Source organism: Entelurus aequoreus, linkage group LG21, assembly GCF_033978785.1.
Source record: "Entelurus aequoreus isolate RoL-2023_Sb linkage group LG21, RoL_Eaeq_v1.1, whole genome shotgun sequence".
Classification (NCBI taxonomy): Eukaryota; Metazoa; Chordata; class Actinopteri; order Syngnathiformes; family Syngnathidae; genus Entelurus; species Entelurus aequoreus.
The window spans coordinates 24,863,281-24,884,255 of record NC_084751.1 but is presented as its reverse complement, the minus strand read 5'-3'; the positions used below and the strand labels follow the sequence as shown (position 1 = coordinate 24,884,255).

Below are 20,975 nucleotides of genomic sequence, written 5' to 3'. Positions count from 1 at the left end.
AAAACATACTTTGTCGCCTAAATGTGGATTTGAAGTAAAATAGATTGAATCAACCACAATTTTCCGCTTTTTAAAAAATAAATAATTAAATGCACATTGTTAACATTGAAATTAAACTTTTAACATATGTGCAATACATTTAAAAATAATTGCAGCATCTGCGTGGAAGCTATGTTTGCGTATCCGTGCGTTCTGGATTTCTCACTAAACAATCAATAGAAGCAACAGAATATTAACCAAAGCTTTTTTTCTTTTCAAATGAATACTTGCAGCCTTATACCGGTACCTACTTTTTCAGTAGCAAGACGGAAAGTAAAAGTAAAAGGTCTTACTGCATGCTTTGAATGGGAAAAGTAGTGCCATCTGGTGGACAAATATAAATAAATATGTGAAAGCCAGTTGTCCAAATAGAAATGTTAAAATACATGATTGCATTAGTTGATGTTTATGTTTGTGTGGGATCAAAAATAGCTTCACAAAGGGGACATGTGTCGTTCTTTTTCCATTCTGGGCTTATTTAAGGAACAGAGATGCCAATTTCTACCATTTAAAAAAATGAACACGCTCTAAATTAACCTACATAAAAATTTTTTTAACATAAAATAAATATCCCCGAGCACTCCATCCAGCTGTGTAATCACTCGCCATACAGCAATAGATGATATCTGCCTATTACCAGACCGCTTCTATGTTAGCTACCTCTCTTTGTTTATAATGTATATTTTCTGCTGGATTTACTCTCTATTTTATGCTTCCCTTTTTTTATTTTTATTTTTTATTTTTTTTGCTGCAGCTGTTAAATATACTGTAATATTGTACATGGTAATTGGGATTTGTTATATATTGTATATATTATACAAACATATAATATAATATATCATTATAAGTTATATACTGTATATATAATGTGTAAATATTACATATATGTTATATTTTATATTGCTACTTTGGTACATTTTTAGTCTACTTAATACCTGCATTATCTTTCCCATCCTTGCCCTTTCCATCCGTCGAAACTGAGCTGCTGTGTGGAACAATTTCCCATGTGGATCAATAACGTTTGTATAAGTCTAAGTCTAAGTTAAGCGTCCACAATATCAATGAACATAACTGAGAGTACAAACCTTAGTCAAATGAGGGCGTACAGTACAGTACAGTGCAGTGGTGGTTTCAGTGGATCAAATGTTAAAGAACAAAATGATAAAGTAAAGATTATAGAGCACAGAGCTCTCATGTGGCATTAATAACACTGTTAGGAATCAAGGCATCCAAACAGCCATTGCATTAAAAATGTGATTTTCTCTACAAAGACCTTGTTAGCCAGCTGAACAAAGCCACTTGGAATCAAATCAAAAGCTGTAAACATCAAAAGTGTTGAAGTTTACATACCTCATCGGCCAAACTTTAAAGCTCTAATAAAAATGCATCCAGGCTCCAACTCTGGGTAGATGAAAAACTGTATGACAAAATGGCCAAACTGTGGTAGTATTTGTAGACTTAGACTTAAACCTAGACAAACTTTATTGATCCACAAAGGAAATTGTTCCACACAGTAGCGCAGTTACAAAAGATGGAAAGAGTAAGGATGGAAAGGATAATGCAGATATTAAGTAGACTAAAAATGTACCATAGCAGCAGTATAAAATATAAAATATGTAATATTTACATATTATATATACAGTATATAATACATACTGATATGATATTATATTTGTATATAATATATACAATATAAACATAGTTTATTTAGCAACTTTTGCCTGAACATTTGTGTCGAATATGCTTGAGAAATAAAATAAATCAGCAATGTGGTGAAGCTGCAATATTTAAAGCACAATGTGGCGAGGGAGAACTGTTGCTGCTAGATGCACAGTCTTACTCCAATCTGGATTAAACTTGGTTTAACAATCCAACACAAGATCCTGCATACACGCAGCCAATTTGATTCAATTTAAAAATTATTTCACAAAGAGATTAGGGTATTTGCACCACTTCTCGAGAAAGTTCCATTAGTTCTTAAAGTAAGAACCCAACTGACTTTTCTCTGATCAACTATTAAGGCCTTAAAATAATGGGAGAGTCAAAATTGTAATCCTACTTTGTAGGCTACTGATATAAAATGGAATTGTTAAAATGTATATTGTTACGTTATGGCTTGGTGTTGTTGGTCGTGATCCCACGATGCAGAGACAGCAGGCGAAGGGCAGGTAAAATGTATTCTTTAAGAAAAACAGAGAAATAGTGCTGCATAAAAAGCATCCTGATTGTGCTAGCAGGAACAGGTGATAGAGCAAGTGCTCAGGCAGCAAACAGATGATGGAAACAAAAATAAGAGCGCTGCACAGGAAATGAAACCACGTACAAGAAACTAATAATAATTGTAATGAAAGATTGTGACATGTTTGTCGGGACTTGATCAAAAATAGGACTCAGATGCAGAGTGGAGAACCATCCGGCAGGCTTTTATTTTGAAAGTTTGCTTTACACCTCCTGAGTCAGGGCAATACAGCAACGGCTATAACCTGACAACTAGGCGAAAAGGTTCCACGAAAAGTGAACAAACCGAAAATAACTCAGAAGGGAGGAAACAAAAAATATCAATCTCCAACTATACTTAGCGAAGAATATAACTATGAAATTTAACAATAACAAAAAACGCTCCAAAAGAAGCGAGAAACAATGGGCTGTAAAACGTCATTGTTTCTGATCCAGACAAATAGTAAACAAAAATTCACTCAAAAATGAGGAAAAGAAGGAACTGTAAGAATAAACTGAACTCACCACTTCGACTGCAAAACTTTATAAACCAAAAATCACTCTGCTTAGGAGGAGAAAAGGAAACTCAAAATACCAACAAGGAAATTCAGGATCAGGACACTCAAAGCAAGACGAGGCTGGTTTACAACAGCACCTTGGCACTAAATCATTTGCATATTGTTAAACTGTTTATAGGGATGTCCGATAATATCGGACTGCCAATATTATCGGCCGATAAATGCTTTAAAATGTAATATTGGAAATTATCGGTATCAGTTTCAAAAAGTAAAATGTATGACTTTTTAAAACCCCGCTGTACGGAGTGGTACACGGACGTAGGGAGAAGTACAGAGCGCCAATAAACATTAGAGGCCCTGCCATTGTGTGCCGGCCCAATCACATAATATCTATGGCTTTTCACACACACAAGTGAATGCAAGGCATACTTGGTCAACAGCCATACAGGTCACACTGAGGGTGTCCGTATAAACAACTTTAACACTGTTACAAATATGTGCCACACTGTGAACCCACACCAAACAAGAATGACAAACACATTTCGGGAGAACATCCGCATCGTAACACAACATAAACACAACAGAACAAATACCCAGAACCCCTTGCAGCACTACCTCTTCCGGGACGCTACAATATACACCCCCCGCTACCCCCAAACCACACTCACCCCCAACACCGCCCATCTCAACCTCCTCATGCTCTCTCAGGGAGAGCATGTCCCAAATTCCAAGCTGCTGTTTTGAGGCATGTTAAAAAAAATAATGCACTTCGTGACTTCAATAATAAATATGGCAGTGCCATGTTGGCATTTTTTTCCATAACTTGAGTTGATTTATTTTGGAAAACCTTGTTACATTGTTTAATGCATCCAGCATGGCATCACAACAAAATTAGGCATAATAATGTGTTAATTCCACGACTGTATATATCGGGACGGCGTGGCGAAGTTGGTAGAGTGGCTGTGCCAGCAATCGGAGTGTTGCTGGTTACTGGGGTTCAATTCCCACCTTCGACCTTCCTAGTCACGTCCGTTGTGTCCTTGGGCAAGACACTTCACCATTTGCCTCTGATGGCTACTGGTTAGCGCCTTGCATGGCAGCTCCCGCCATCAGTGTGTGAATGTGTGTGTGAATGGGTGAATGTGGAAATACTGTCAAAGCGCTTTGAGTACCTTGAAGGTAGAAAAGCGCTATACAAGTATAACCCATATATCATTTATTTATCGGCTGATATCGCAATCGGTAATTAAGAGTTGGACAATATCGGAATATCGTCAAAAAAGCCATTCTCAGACATCTCTAACTGTTTACTATATTTTGAGTTTGTGTTCATTTAACGATTGATGGAAATGCGCCATTAGCTATAATCTCACATATTTACATGCAAGTGATCTTCATTACGTATTGTCCCTTTTAGATAAACTAAATCCAAAAATCAAGCACAAAAACGAATAACCGCATTTGTGGCCGTGGTTGTGGTCAACCTCCTGGTCTTGTACTGGCAGTACTGTAGTTGCAAGTTAAGTATCAGAGGTGGTCAGCATGCAGCAGCAACCTTGTTCTATATGGCTATTATTACTCAATCTTTCATGTATGCAACATTTTTAAACTATCAATCAATCATATAGCCCTTAATCACAAGTGTCTCAAAGGGCTGCACAAGCCACAACAAGTAACTAGAAATGTCACCTCCTTGTCTGTCTGCTTGGCAGTAGGAGTCTCCCCAAGGGCAGAGAAGGACCTCTGCCGGATGTCGGGGACCACAGGCGAAGGAGCTTCTTTGGACAGCGTTCCGTAGCCGTTGGGTTGGGACCCGAGCTGACGAAGAGCGCTGAGAGCCGAGGGGCCGTGGGCATTGCCGGGGGCCAGCGGTTGCTCGGGAATACTGAAGAGGTGCACGGTGAGGAAGACGCTCCAGGTAAGCGCAGAAAAGAAGAAGATGACCTGGAACTCCGAGCCCAGCATCTGACCCAGTGCGGAATGACCCCAGTCCATCGCTCCCACAAGGTAGCCAAATGCTCCGCCCAGACCTGGAACACAACAGGATGTTTTTTTTAATAATCAATACTGACAAGATTGCTATGCATCTCACACCTGGAATGAAATACCAAATACAATACGTGAACTCCCGACCCTGACCCTGACACCTACTCAGTGGCCTAGTCCGCCCTGAGATCGGTAGGTTGTGAGTTCAAACCCCGACCGAGTCATACCAAAGACTATAAAAATGGGACTCATTACCTCCCTGCTTGGCACTCAGCATCAAGGTTGGAATTGGGGGTTAAATCACCAAAAATGATTCCCGGGCGCGGCCACCGCTGCTGCTCACTGCTCCCCTCACCTCCCAGGTGGTGATCAAGGGTGATGGGTCAAATGCAGGGAATAATTTCGCCACAACTAGTGTGTGTGAGACAATCATTGGTACTTTAACTTTAACTTTCACCAAACATCTCCAACAGCAAACGTATGTATTTGTTGAGTATTAGCCAACTGTTGGGGTACTTTTTACTACCTTGACCTTTTCAGACTAATTGTTCTAAACGTAAACATCAACCTGCCGAAGGGACTAAAGATGGAAATTAGCCGTTGGCTATAATCTTGCAAATTTTCATTATACGTCCATTAATATGTATAGTCTCTATTTTGAATAAATAAACTCTTAAACTCTGCGCTCTATATTGGGTAATCAATTAATCAGTCAGGTGTTGGAGCAGTCACACTGAATCTTAATTAGTAAGACATTTGTATGTTTCTAACATGGTGTTACAGTTTGGGGAGGTACAGTGAAGCAAGCATTTTTTTTTATTTTATCATTCTTTCTTTTATTGTATATAACACAACAACTTTGAAACCAATACTAATCGGAAACAGAACTAAACAATTAAAATAATGTACAATAAACATCATATATAAACATATAGTGCACATTTGATAAGGAGGGTATCATGATCCCACATGACAGTTTTGATCTTGTTTGCTACTTTCCTGTGTTTTGTACCATTTCCTGTCCTGTTGCTATTATTTTGTTTCTACTCTCTGTTCAATTCTTTGTTTTTCTGCACATTGACTTTCTGCTCTGTTTCCTTTTTTGTTTTGCACTACCTCCATCCATCCATCCATCCATTTTGTAGCGCTTGTCCCTGTCGCAGGGGTACACCCTGGACAACTACCTGTGTTTCCCAAAAAAATTGACTGCTTGACTGTATGTCGCCTTTCTTGCTCTGCATCCTGGGGTCCAAACCAGCAATGCTAACATGAGAACGTAACAAATGGGTACTATATAAAACTCGCTTGTGACACCAATCCAACGTAAGCACTGGTGACGTCTGACTCCATTTCACCAATCAAACGGAGCCTGGCAGTCACATGACAGCACTCGCACTACACAATGTGTAACGTGACATGATATCAGATGAGGAAGCACAACTCTTTAAGTTTACTTACAGGAAAAATAACATTCATATCATGTGCTGTCATCTGTGTCAGTAAAAATGTTCACATTTTAGCCTACAAAAATTTCAATTCCAACTAAAAAAAAAGTTTGCGGTAAGTTGTAGATGTTTTTTATGTTGACATTACATTACGTTAACGTTATGCTAACATTAGCCCTGTTAGAACATAAGTGACTGTAAAATGTCCATCTTTTGTGGTACATTCTGTAGTAGGGTCTGTCATGCACACACACCCACACTCACACACACACCTACACACAGAAGCACACACATGCTATGATTGTAGTGCAAATACTAAGAATATCTACTGAATGAAGTTACCCACCAATGAAAATGTACCTACTCAAGTATTTATTTGGATGGCTACGTTTTTCTTTTACTTGAGTCATATTACCAAGGCTGCCTTAAAGGCCTACTGAAAGGAATTTTTTTTATTTAAACGGGAATAGCAGATCCATTCTATGTGTCATACTTGATCATTTCGCGATATTGCCATATTTTTGCTGAAAGGATTTAGTAGAGAAAATCGACGATAAAGTTCACAACTTTTGCTCGTTGATAAAAAAAGCCTTGCCTGTACCGGAAGTAGCGTGACGTCACAGGAGCTAGCATTCCTCACAATTCCCTGTTGTTTACAATGGAGCGAGAGATTCGGAGCGACAAAGCGACGATTACCCCATTAATTTGAGCGAGGATGAAAGATTCGTAGATGAGGAACGTTACAGTGAATGAGTAGAGAGGCAGTGATGGACGTATCTTTTTTCGCTCTGACCGTAACTTAGGTACAAGCTGGCTCATTGGATTCCACACTCTCTCCTTTTTCTATTGTGGATCACGGATTTGTATTTTAAACCACCTCGGATACTATATCCTCTTGAAAATGAGAGTCGAGCATGCGAAATGGACATTTAAAGTGACTTTTATCTCCACGACAATACATCGGTGACACACTTAGCTACTGAGCTAACGTGATAGCATCGTTCTCAAATGAAGATAGAAACAAAAAAAATAAACCCCTGACTGGAAGGATAGACAGAAGATCAACAATACTATTAAACCATGTACATGTAACTACACGGTTAAAAATTCTCAGCCTGGTAAGGCTTAACAATGCTGTTGCTAACGACGCTAAGGCTAATTTAGCAACCGGACCTCACAGAACTATGATAAAAACATTAGCGCTCCACCTACGCCAGCCAGCCCTCATCTTCCCATCAACAGCCGTGCTCACATGCGTTCCAGCGATCGACGGCGCGACGAAGGACTTCATCCGTGGGTTTGGCGGCAAGCATCGGCTAGGCGTAGTAAGTAGTCCTTGTTGTGTTGCTGTAAGTATTGTACTTAGCCGCTAATACACCGATCGATCCCACCTACAACGTTCTTCTTTGCAGCCTCCATTGTTCATTAAACAAATTGCAAAAGATTCACCAACACAGAAGTCCAGAATACTGTGGAATTTTGTCGAAGAAAACAAGAGGTTTTTATATCGGGTCGGATGGGGTACAACCACTTCCGTGGATTTTGTGACGTCACGCGCATAAATCATATCCAAAGGAGTTTTTCAACCGGAAATGTGGCGGGAATTTTAAAATTGCACTTTATAAGTTAACCCGGCCGTATTGGCATGTGTTTCAATGTTAAGATTTCATCATTGATATATAAACTATCAGACTGCGTGGTCGGTAGTAGTGGGTTTCAGTAGGCCTTTAAAGGGGAACTGCACTTTTTTGGTAATTTTGTCTTATCGTTCACAATCATTATGAAAGACATGACAGATGGATTTTTTTTTTCTGAATCCTAACTTGTAAACAAAGGTAAATAAAAGTCTGCTTACAGCTGAGCCAATGGGAGCTCCTTTATTTTCACCCATAAAAATCCAATAAAATAACCATTCAAAAACTGCCAACAATACTCTATTTACATTTCGTGGTATTGAATATTAACCAAGTATTTGTGATATTGTTATTATAAGCGCTAACGCTGACAAACTATTTATAGCGACGTCGTGATCACTACCGTGTGTCCCTGTGTTTACATCATTGCTTTCTTGTTTTCTTGCTCCCTGGAAGTTTTTGTAGATCATAAATCATGCCTCTCACCTGGACTGAAGAAGCCTGAGTAGGTATTCTGACAAGTTAGTACACTTTAACAGCCATTTAGGACTCAGAAATGGCCAAAACGTCAGGAATAGACGCTTGTCCCGCCTGCCCACCCAACCCGTTTCTTCCTAAGGATTATAAGACGTTCTTCACCTCAATGGGAATATATGTACATCCTAGCAGTCAGCATCTTAATGACAGCAGATATTGTACAGTAAGTGGTGTCTTATTATGTTTGTTGGCTCTCATAAAGTCTACAGTGAGTAATAATCAGTGATGAAGAAAAAAAAAAAACGTTGTTTCTAATATAATGCTAAAAATAATCAAAATACGTAAATATTAAATATTATAAATGTTACTACATTAAATATATACTTACATCATGAATATAAAACCTCAATGGAGGTGTTTGGATGTTTTTTTAAGGGTTTTATTGGCGGAATTGCGTGGCTTCCATAGGCTCCAATGTAAGCAAACTTTTGATTGCATTTATTTAATATTTAGAATGCAAAAAAAAAATTAAAAATACACCCATCGTTATGTTTCTCATAAGGATTGTGAATGATAGGTAAAATTCCCAAAAAAGTAAAGTTCCCCTTAAATCTAAGGGTGGCCCAGGGACAATTATACAGTTGTTGTTGTTTTTTTTAATCAGTAAAAAGATTATTTAAAAATATGCAATATGAACTAAGAGTTGACAAAATTCTATCATTAGTGCACGAATCTACTCTTTACGTTACTTTAAGGTGAGATACCTATAGCTCGTCCAGGTCCAATATATCCTGACGTCTGACCTCACACATTTCTAAGCGTGTGCCCTGCATTTTACACTTTTCAGTTTGGCAAGGCATATCTCTTTGCTCTGCTCTTCGGTGTTGCAGAACTTTTTCAATTGCAGCACAGCTGAATAGAAGCATCACATTGAAATCTTGAATGAGAGGGAGAAATTGGTTTACTCTCGACAGGCTTTCAGGCAATCAGGTGAAGAGGACCACAACAAAATCAAGCTATGTGCATGGAAACCAAAGAGGATCTGTATACTTTTTAAAAAGGGAACCAGCAATAACCACACACTACATTCAAGTAAGGATATGCATATGGTTCAGGGAGGATTGCATTCTATGTAAAAGAACTGCAACGTTGAGAAATTATTACGTTTTTAGCTTTTCGGCAGCTAAAAAGGGGGCTTTAATCCTCAAAGTACAAGCAGACAAGCAAGATATTAATAATATAATTAACACATCTCCCCTTACACAGTAATTTATGCAAAAATACTCAGAAGTACATCCGACAAATAAACATGTTTTTTTATAATGTATTATACAGTAGACATACATGACTCATCCCTGAGAAAAGTGTTCTTTATATTAAGAAACTCCACATCCTAGCAATGCCAAGACATCCGATCATCGTACAACATTGTTCTATTGCAGCTTCACTGACTTGGTGGATTATTTCAAATATTTCTGTTTAGTGCAAACATGTTCTCATTTACAAGACACATATCTGCCTTTTTAGGCTTTTTACTAATTTCTATTTTGAAATAAATTATTCCCACGGGTGGGTAGAGGGGCCAAAAATTGTACACAAGTAAATTTACCGTTGGTCTAGAGCAGGGATATTCAACAAAGTTCTTATGGGGGCCACATTTACAGAAAGTTCAGTACCTATTAAAAAAAAAAAATAGAAATAAATAAATTATATTAAATATATTTTTTTAAAAGTCTAAGTAGAGTGTCCGCCCTGAGATCGGTAGGTTGGAGTTCAAATCCCAGCCGAGTCATACCAAAGACTATAAAAATGGGACCCATTACCTCCCTGCTTGGCACTCGGCATCAAGGGTTGGAGTTGGGGGTTAAATCACCAAAATGATTCCCGGGCGCGGCGCCGCTGCTGCCCACTGCTCCCCACTGCTCCCCAAGGGGATGGGTCAAATGCAGAGGACAAATTTCACCACATCTAGTGTGTGTGTGACAATCATTGGTACATTAATCTTTAATCTTTAATCTTATTTTGTATATTCCACAGAACCTGCATCCTCTACAGTGGACATTTGATTTTGGTCTATTTATTTTGTCAGAGTTATAGAAGCTCTACTGTTTTTAAGAATCTGCTACAAAAATGTGAGTTTCTCACAAGTCTTTTGAACTGAACTTGTAAGCCACCAGTTGAATAGCCCAAATGATGAAAAACAGAGAACCTAAAAGGAAACCTTGAGGAACACTGAGTATAACTAAAGAAGTTGAACAAACACCTTAGTTACATAAATCCAGGGTTTCCCTTAAAGGCCTACTGAAACCCACTACTACCGACCACACAGTCTGATAGTTTATATATCAATGATGAAATCTTAACATTGCAACACAAGCCAATATGGTCGGGTTAACTTATAAAGTGCAATTTTAAATTTCCCGCGAAACTTCCGGTTGAAAACGTCTCTATATGATGACGTATGTGCGTGACGTCAATCGTTGAAACGGAAGTATTCGGACACATTGTATCCAATACAAAAAGCTCGGTTTTCATCGCAAAATTCCACAGTATTCTGGACATCTGTGTTGGTGAATCTTTTGCAATTTGTGTAATGAACAATGAAGACTGCAAAGAAGAAAGCTGTAGGTGGGATTGGTGTATTAGCAGCTGGCTGCAGCAACACAACCAGGAGGACTTTAACTTGGATAGCAGACGCGCTATCCGACGCTAGCCGCCGACCGCATTGATGATCGGGTGAAGTCCTTCGTCGCTCCGTCGATCGCTGGAACGCAGGTGAGCACGGGTGTTGATGAGCAGATGAGGGCTGGCTGGCGTAGGTGGATAGCTAATGTTTTTAGCATAGCTCTGTGAGGTCCCGTTGCTAATTTAACTTCAATGGCGTCGTTAGCAACAGCATTGTTAAGCTTCGCCAGGCTGGGAAGCATTAACCGTGTAGTTACAGGTCCATGGTTTAATAGTATTGTTGATTTTTTGTATATCCTTCCAGTCAGGGGTTTATTTCTTTTGTTTCTATCTGCAGTTAAGCCCGATGCTATCACGTTAGCTCCGTGAGGCGCTATTTTTAACTTTTTTTTATATTATTTTTTTTACGAGAAACCAAATTAGAGTAATTCAATGCATGCCCAGAAGAAGTCAAACATAGTCGGACGCTATTTTTACCTTTTATTGCCAATCTTATGATAACAACCGGCTCAATTCAAACAGGTTCTACCTCCCGTGCACACGTCTTGGTTCTTTCCCAGAGGCGGAACAACCCTTTCTCATTCTCCGCCAATCTCCTTTCAGGCACGGACGGCGTGTTTGGAATCATGGGAAAAATGAACATAAAATCAAAACCACACAAATATAAAACATAACCACCAGCAGGTTGTAACAGTATGAATAGAATTATATAGCCCATTATTTGAGCGGAGGCCATAAAAAGACTTTGATCATCGAAAACAGAGCTGCTGATACCGGATGTTGTGATGAATTAAACAAGACGCACGCGATTGTTGGGAGCGCAGTCAGCTTGTCTGCCATGTGGACGCAACTTCAATACATCCCAGATACACGCGCGGACAACGATCCAATTTTTTTTTAAAGTATTAATAGGACAGTCTAACTAGATCAGCAGCGTGAAGCAAGTGTGACGTCATGCTCACTTTTCGTCGGGGACATCGAGGGACAGAAATAAAGTCTCTAAACTGGAGTACAGACTATAAAAAAAGACAAAAATCACAAAATGTCTCGACACTTGAAAAATTCTCAACAAAGTACAATCAGCAGCAACAATTGAAGACATAGCAAAACGATATAATATACAAGTTTATGTCAATACTAGTAATTAATATGCACACAGATTTGTTTTTAAATGTATTTAAATCTTAATTATGCCAATTTTACAATGTCATCATGACCACGCCCCTAACCACGCCCCTCCACCATAAGTATATTTAGCAAACTGGGTATAACACATGGCACACTGACAAAGCTTAACCTATTGTTACTATAACAATCTACAAGGTTAATGTAGGTTGCTTCTCTTTCTTCCCCTCCATTTTTCTGCATTCTTTCGTATCTCAAGTTATCATTACATATATGTATTGTTGCATTTGAACAATTGTATTGTTGATAATAAAGGTAAAGTACTGGTATTGTTTATTATCAATAGCACTATTTCTATTGGTATTCATTTGGCTCCATTTTTAGTGTAATAATGCTCATTGTCATTTCTGTATTTTTTTTAAAATTTTCGCTAACTGCTTATTTGCTATTACTTTTACCATCATATTTGTACATGTCGTATTTGCTGATGTTGCTCTGTTGTTGTTGTTGTTGTGTTTGCTGTTGTTGTTTTTGTCTCCCTGTCTAATCCCTCTCTTGTCCCCACAATTCCCCCCTCTGTCTTCCTTTTTCTCTCTTTCTATCCCCTCCTGCTCCGGCCCGGCTGCACCAAATGATAATATAAATACATTTAATAAAGTCAAAATACAAGTAAGGCAACAAGAGAAGTATCCTACACTTCTCTTTTGTAAAGTAAATCTGAACAGCCGATATGGGCATCTACATCTGCTATATGATTTGCCCGAGAAGCTGGACAGGACATTATAAAAAAAATAAAAATAAATACATTTAAAAAAAAATTAAAAAAAATAAGTATATTTAGCAATAAGGGGGAAACCCCTGACATCACATTACTAATAATAAAAATAAAAAAAGTCTGCCAAAAAGTAGAGGACTTAAAGGTCTCAAGTATCTCAGAGTCTTGTTCACGAGTGAGGGAAGAGTGGATCGTGAGATTGACAGGCGGATCGGTGCGGCGTCTTCAGTAATGCGGACGCTGTATCGATCCGTTGTGGTGAAGAAGGAGCTGAGCCGGAAGGCAAAGCTCTCAGTTCACCGGTCGATTGACGTTCCCATCCTCACCTATGGTCATGAGCTTTGGGTTATGACCGAAAGGACAAGATCACGGGTACAAGTGGCCGAAATGAGAGGAGCTAGATGAGGTGGTTCGGGCATCTGGTCAGGATGCCACCCTAACGCCTCCCTAGGGAGGTGTTTAGGGCACGTCCGACCGGTATGAGGCCACAGGAAGACCCAGGACACGTTGGTAATGGAGTAAAAGCAGCGTTTCTTCTGCACAAATAGTCAAGTAAAAGTAAGAAGTATTAAGCATTAAAACTACTCTGACAAGTGCAATGTATCCAAAAAGTTTCTCACCATGGAGATATCACTACTTTTCTTTTGTCGAGCACAAAGAAAAACATTTTAGTTAAATGTAAGTTGTGTCTTGGATCAAAGATCCCATCTACTGCCCACAACAGCAATTCAAATTTGCTGAAACAGCTACAAAAGCAACATGCTTTGACGAAGCTAATAAAGAGAGACATAGACACCGATGCCACTTCAGCTCCACTTAAGGATTTTAACGGAGGGACTGCTAGCCAGGACAAAGTTGATAGAGCCATAGCAGCGTATGTGCTAGAAGACATGCATGCTATTTGTACAGTGGAGTCACCCGCTTTCAGGCAGCTAATTAGCATGATACCGGCGTCAAACAGCAAATGGCACGGAAAACATGTTCCACGTACCTGGACAGTGAGTACATAAACATGGAAAGCGAGCTAAAGAAAACACTCCAAACTCTGCCTCTGCTCATCAGTCAGCGCTGAAGGTACACACTCTCTGTCAATTCTCTTATATACTGTGGCTCTTTCATTCTAGACTTCCTGAGTGTTTGATTATCACATCACTTTAAATGTATAGACTATAAACATAAAGAGGGCTCCTAGTGGGCCAGACCAATCTTTCCTTATCTCTAAACTAAAACTGGGGAAATGCGTAGAGTGTTCTGGGCTTCAGTACAGTGTTGATCTCCTGGAGACATGATTTTATTTCCGAATTCCTTGAGAGAAAAAAAATGCCTGGTTAGGCTTTGCGTATGTCATGTGTGCCTTCCTTGGGTGAAGCCAGGTTTACAGCTATGCTGTTATTATGCTGTTTGTTACTTATGTATGTTATGTTGCAGCTATTTAAAATAGTTTTGTCAATTTGTTCTGGCCTGAAATAAATTGGCCCTTTGAAACATATCTTTGTCTTTGTGTGTTGTATGTAGACCACATTGCTTAGCAGAGTTCAGTGATGCAAATGCATGCCAAGTTGATCAACAGATTGTATTATTCTCCAGTGCAATAACAGTACTGAAATGAAGGCTAAAAGGGCATTAATTGGAGCCTTAAAAAAAAATAAGAAAAAAATAAGTAACTAAATAGTTACTTAAGTCTGGGACAGTGCCGAGGGAGTGGCAGACTGGGGTGGTGGTTCCCCTTTTCAAAAAGGGGGACCAGAGGATGTGTGCTAATTACAGTGGTATCACACTACTCAGCCTCTCTGGGAAAGTTTACGCCAAGGTACTGGAAAGGAGGGTCCGGCCGATAGTCGAACCTTAGATTCAAGAGGAGCAATGTGGATTCCGTCCTGGTCGTGGAACCACTGACCAGCTCTTTACTCTTGCAGGAATCCTGGAGAAGGCCTGGGAGTATGCCTATCCAGTCTACATGTGCTTTGTGGATTTGGAGAAGGCGTATGACCTGGTCCCCCGGGAGATCTTGTGGGAGGTGCTGAGGGAGTACAGAGTGAGGGGAACCCTGCTGAGGGCCATCCAATCTCTGTACAACCAAAGCGAGAGTTGTGTCCGGGTGCTTGGATGTAAGTCGGATCTGTTTCCAGTGGGGGTTGGTCTCCACCAGGGCTGCGCTCTGTCACCTATCCTGTTTGGGATTTCCATGGACAGGATTTCTAGGCAGAGTCGTGACCATGGCGTAGAGGGTATACGTCTCGGGGGGGCTAAAGGTTGCGTCACTGCTGTTTTCAGATGATCTGGTCCTGATGGCACCTTCGGTTCGTGACCTTCAGCTCTCACTGGATCGGTTCGCAGCCGAGTGTTCAGCGCCTGGAATGAGGATCAGCATCTCCAAATCTGAGGCCATGGTTCTCAGCAGGAAACCGATGGTTTGTCCAGTTGAGGTAGCGGACGAGACTCTGTCCCAGGTGGAGGAGTTTAAGTATCTCGGGGTCTTGTTCACGAGTGAGGGAAAGATGGAGAAGGAAATCAACCGGAGAATCGGAGCAGCTGGGGCAGTATTGCAGTCTCTCTGCCGCACTGTTGTGACGAAACGAGAGCTGAGCCAGAAGGCAAAGCTCTCGGTCTACCGAGCTATCTACATTCCTACTCTCACCTATGGTCATGAAGTGTGGGTCATGACCGAAAGAATAAGATCGCGGATACAAGCGGCCGAAATGAGTTTCCTCAGAAGGGTGGCTGGCATCTCCCTTAGAGATAGGGTGAGAAGTTCAGTCACCCGAGAGAGACTCGGAGTAGAGCCGCTGCTCCTTCGCTTAGGTGGTTCGGGCATCTCGTGCGGATGCCTCACGACCGTTTCCCTAGGGAGGTCCTCGCTGCACGTCCCACTGGGAGGAGACCCCGTGGCAGGCGAAGGACCAGATGGGGGGATTACATCTCCTCTCTGGCCTGGGAACGCTTCGGAAGGAGGAAGTTGCTAATGTTGCTCTGGAGAGGAAAGTCTGGGAGTCTCTGCTGGAGCTGTTGCCCCCGGGACCCGATTGCGGATAAGCGGTTAATGATGGATGGATGGATGGAAATAGTTACTTTTCACAGTAACGCATTACTTTTTGGTGTAAGTAAATGAGTTAGTAACTGAGTTACTTTTGAAATAAAGTAACCAGTAACTGTAAGTAGTTACTGTTTTTAGTAACTAACCCAACACTGGTTACTACACCTTTGATGTTTCAGTGTTTCCCATAAACTGCCAAGATACCTGTGGCGGTGGGGGCGTGGCTATGGGCGTGGTCACCATGACATCATCGAGTGATTTGCATAATTTACTACAATGATTTGATTTTCTCTAAAAAGGCTAAAAAAAATTTTACTTACTAATTAATAATAGTTTTGTTTTAAACGTCCATCCATCCATCCATCCATCCATTTTACAATATAATTACAACACTTTATGTACATAATTATATACAGATTTGAACAATAAGTTATTCACCGAAATATATTTATTAATTGTGGTTCTTACAAAAATATATCTTATAAAATATAAAAGCTAGAATGTCTCAAAGCTCTTCCCCTTTAATTAGTGCATACTAAATAATTTAACTTTAGCCTACTACTACAACCATATTATTTACCAGCAACATAAAGTGAAACAGAGGCAGAGGTGTCCTGCCACAGTCAGTAACAAATAAACAAAACAGTAGTGGTGGTAGATAGACACAGAGCTTCATCAAACATCTGATCCACTGAACAAAGAGCTCCAAAAATCTTGAATTTTAGACTGCCATCAGTTTTACTCCCTACACTTAACCATGTGTTTCCTACTGCCTGCAGACTTTGCACCCTTTGTTATATACACATGTTGTGTTTCTAATATAAATACATTTAATAAAGTCAAATACAAATAAGGCAACAAGAGAAGTATCCTACACTTCTCTTTTGTAAAGTAAATCTGAACAGCCGATATGGGCATCTACATCAACTATATGATTTGCCTGAGAAGCTGGAGAGGACAAAAAAAAAAAAAAAAAAAAAAAAAAAATTGTGGCGGACGTAATTCTTTCGTGGCGGGCCGCCACAAATAAATGAATGTGTGGGAAACCCTGTGTTTCCTAATGACCAGTACGACAAACATGAATTATAAGACACGTCTACGATGTTTGATGGTGACGGTTACCCAGGCCTTGACTACCTTCAGTGCGATACTTTTTCCACATAAAACACTTTTTAACGCTTCTGAGAATATTTATTTTACAACCAAATGCTCATCATTACCATAACTTCCCTCCAAGGCAGGCACACGTCAATAACTCGCTCAGTTTGCTGGCTCCCGCCTTCGGCCTCACCCCCGCATTCCACGCGAGGAAAGAAGAAAGAGTCATGTGCCTGCCCGGCCTCCGAGGCTCGCTCAGCCCAGACCCATGACTGCAGCACATGACTTGCTCAGGGCTGCTGGATTACTGCCGGCCTCTCAGCCGCTTTGTTCACGCCAACCAACTTCGACCGACAGCTGAGCGAACCCTGTAGAAACCATACCCTTTTTTTTTATGTTGCATGCTCCAGCATTTATATATTTGAAAGTAATTGACACAATGTATTTTGGTTTAATGGGAGCTAAAAGATGCTAATCAGTCTTATTTCCGATGCTGTTTTGTATTAGCGATGTGAATCTTACGATTCTCGTAATTTATTATTTGGTATAATGAATGATAATAAACCCTTTTCAAAACAGGTTGCAGTGTCATGATTTTGGGTTATTTTCCTGTGTTTAGTGTTTCTTCCTGTCTAGTGCGCTTGTTTTTGTTCAACCTTCTGTTTTGGTTGTGTCTTGGAGTGATTTCACTGCAAAAAGTCAGTGTTCAAAAACAAGAAGAAATAAAAATAAAAATTAGGGGTATTTTATTTGAACTAAGCAAAATTATCTGCCAATAGAACAAGACAATTTGGCTTGTCAAGACTTTCCAAAACAAGTAAAATTATCTAACCTCAATGAACCCAAAATACCTTAAAATAAGTATATTCTCACTAATAACAACTGTACTACTATATGAGTACGTATTTTATATTGTTTCATTGAAAATAAAACAGCAAAGTCCATTTGGCTGTCATCTGTTTTAATTATGAGACACAATCGTGTCAAAGTCATGATTTTTTTTTTACATGCTTATAATAAGAAATTATTACTTTAAAAAAGTAGTTTTATACTTGTGAGTGTTGATGACACAGCTTTGTAACAGTTGATATTCTAGTTTCAAGCATGTTTTACTCAATATAGGTCATCAAATCTCAGCAACAAGCTGTAATATCTTACTGAGATAATTTAGGACCAAAACCTTTAAAACAAGTAAAACACTCTAACATAAAATCTGCTTAGTGAGAAGAATTATCTTATCAGACAGAAAACAAGCAAATATCACCCTTATTTGAGATATTTAATCTTACTTAGATTTCAGTTTTTGCAGTGTTCCTCTTAGTTTCTGAGCGCTGTTCTCCACACCTGTTCTTGATTAACACTTTTTGTGTCTTTTTGAAGTGAAGTGAAGTGAATTATATTTATATAGCGCTTTTTCTCTAGTGACTCAAAGCGCTTTACATAGTGAAACCCAATATCTAAGTTCCATTTAAACCAGTGTGGGTGGCACTGGGAGCAGGTGGGTAAAGTGTCTTGCCCAAGGACACAACAGCAGTGACTAGGATGGCGGAAGCGGGGATCGAAACTGCAACCCTCAAGTTGCTGGCACGGCCACTCTACCAACCGAGCTATACCGCCCCACATTTTACACATTGAAATCAAAAAGGACGCGCATTTCCGGACGTTCGCTGATTTTTACCTTTTTTTTTACCGACCCTGCCTTCTCCGGGTCAAAACTCCGGTTTGCTTGTTTTTATGGTAACACTTTAGTATGGGGAACACATATTCACCATTAATTAATTAGTTGCTTATTAACATGCAAATTACTAACATATTGGCTCTTAATTAGTCAATAAGTACTTATTAAAGCCTTATTCTGCATGGCCTTATTATACAACCAGTAAGCCATTAACTAAGAGTCTTCCCTCAATAACCTCAGAATTATTGCTTATTAGTAACCCTAACCCTAACCCTTATATGTTCCCTCAGTGTCCAAATAACTCTAAATTAGGTCTTTGTTACTTTTATAAGCAACTAATTAATGGTGAATATGTTCCCCATACATCAATTAGCGCTTTCTGCCAGTGTTTTGTTTTGTTTATATTTGCCGATAATGTGCCAAAATGCGAATGCCTTTGGCAGCGCTTGCTAAACCTGCATTGCTTGTCTTGGTCTGTACACAGCAGATTACTAGGTGTGAGACAAACACTTTGTCTTTGTGGTTATTGTAACGCTACATGTTTGATATTATTTAAGCCTTTATCGTGTCCGGAAAATGACAGTTTGCCTTTTCTGTGGTATCGATGAGATTTAAATGAGTGTTGTTAGTCCGATGATGTGATAAAACCTCTTTCTTGTTTGGAAGATACATACAATTGTAACTTTTTTCTTCCTGCACATAACAAATATTTATAAAGTGTTTGGATGTATTCATTTATTTAAAATTGTCATTAAATGTATTATTGCCTGACAAAAAGTGATTCAACGTAATATTTTGATATTTACACATCGCATATTTACACACGGATATTTTACTAATATATCCTTATGGGCATTACATATATCAAAATCAAGTACCTACTGTACTGTTTACTTGTTGAAATACCCTTTTTAGAGCTAAAATCTACCCAAACGACCAATTTGCTGTCGGCAAAAATTGATTTCAAGTAATATTTTGATACTGACACATCTTAACTCTGCATATTTTACTAGAATACCCTTATGGACATTACATGTATCAAAATCAAGTACCTACTGTACTGTTTACTTGTTGAAAGACCCTTCAAATACATTTTTGGCAGCAGCAAAGTGGTCATTTGGGTAGATATTTGCTCTAAAATGGGTATTTCAACGATTAAACAGTACAGTAGGCACTTGATTTTGATATATGTAATGCTCATAAGGGTATTCTATTAAAATATGCAGACATGAGATGTGTCAGTGGTCCTCGTCAGCCAGAGAACCTTGATTTTAGGGCGGCAGTGGTAAAGTTTCGATCCATGAAGGAAAGAAGAAAGTGAATGAATGTTTATAACTGAATAAATTTACATGCATAAAAATTTGTTGTCTTTTGTATTATTTTTTTGGTGGACACCAGCAGTGAGGGATGCCGTCAAGCTGAAAAAAAGAGTCCTATCGGGTCCTTTTGGCTCATGGGACTCCAGAGGCAACGGACAGGTACCGACAGCCCAAGCGAAGTGCGGCTTCATCGGTCACGGAGGCAAAAAAATCGAACATGGGAGGAGTTTGGGGAAGCCATGGAAAACAACTTCCAGACGGCTTCGAAGCGATTCTGGTCCACCATCCGCCGCCTCAGGGGGGGAAGCAGTGCACTGTCAACACTGTGTATGGTGAGGATGGTGTGCTGCTGACCTCTACTGCGGCTGTTGTGGATCGGTGGAGGGAATACTTCGAAGACCTCCTCAATCCCACCGACACATCTTCCTATGAGGAAGTAGTGCCTGGGGAATCTGTGGTGGGCTCCCCTATTTCTGGGGCTGAGGTTGCCAAGGTAGTTAAAAAGCTCTTCGGTGGCAGGGCCCCGGGGGTGGATGAGATCCGCCCGGAGTTCCTTAAGGCTCTGGATGCTGTGGGGCTGTCTTGGTTGCCAAGACTCTGCAACATCGCGTAGACATCGGGGGCGGTACCTCTGGATTGGCAGACCGGGGTGGTGGTTCCTCTCTTTAAGAAGGGGAACCGGAGGGTGTGTTCCAACTATCATGGGATCACACTCCTCAGCCTTCCCGGTAAGGTCTATTCAGGTGTACTGGACAGGAGGCTACGCCGGATAGTCGAACCTCGGATCCAGGAGGAACAGTGTGGTTTTCGTCCTGGTCGTGGAACGGTAGACCAGCTCTATACTCTCGGCAGGGTTCTTGAGGGTGCATGGGAGTTTGCTCAACCAGTCTACATGTGCTTTGTGGACTTGGAGAAGGCAATCGATCGTGTCCCCCGGGAAGTCCT

At 40.0% G+C, this 20,975-nt stretch overlaps 1 protein-coding gene across 2 annotated transcripts in view; it reads right to left on the bottom strand.

Moving 5' to 3' along the window:
- The window catches only part of slc45a2 (solute carrier family 45 member 2), a 99,197-nt gene that overhangs the window by 34,613 nt on the left and 43,609 nt on the right, over positions 1 to 20,975 (bottom strand). For both annotated transcript variants that reach the window (XM_062031239.1, XM_062031240.1), the window contains one exon: positions 4,464 to 4,804. In XM_062031239.1, the coding sequence (XP_061887223.1) occupies positions 4,464 to 4,804 (341 nt within the window). The remainder of the gene's footprint in view (positions 1 to 4,463; positions 4,805 to 20,975) is intronic.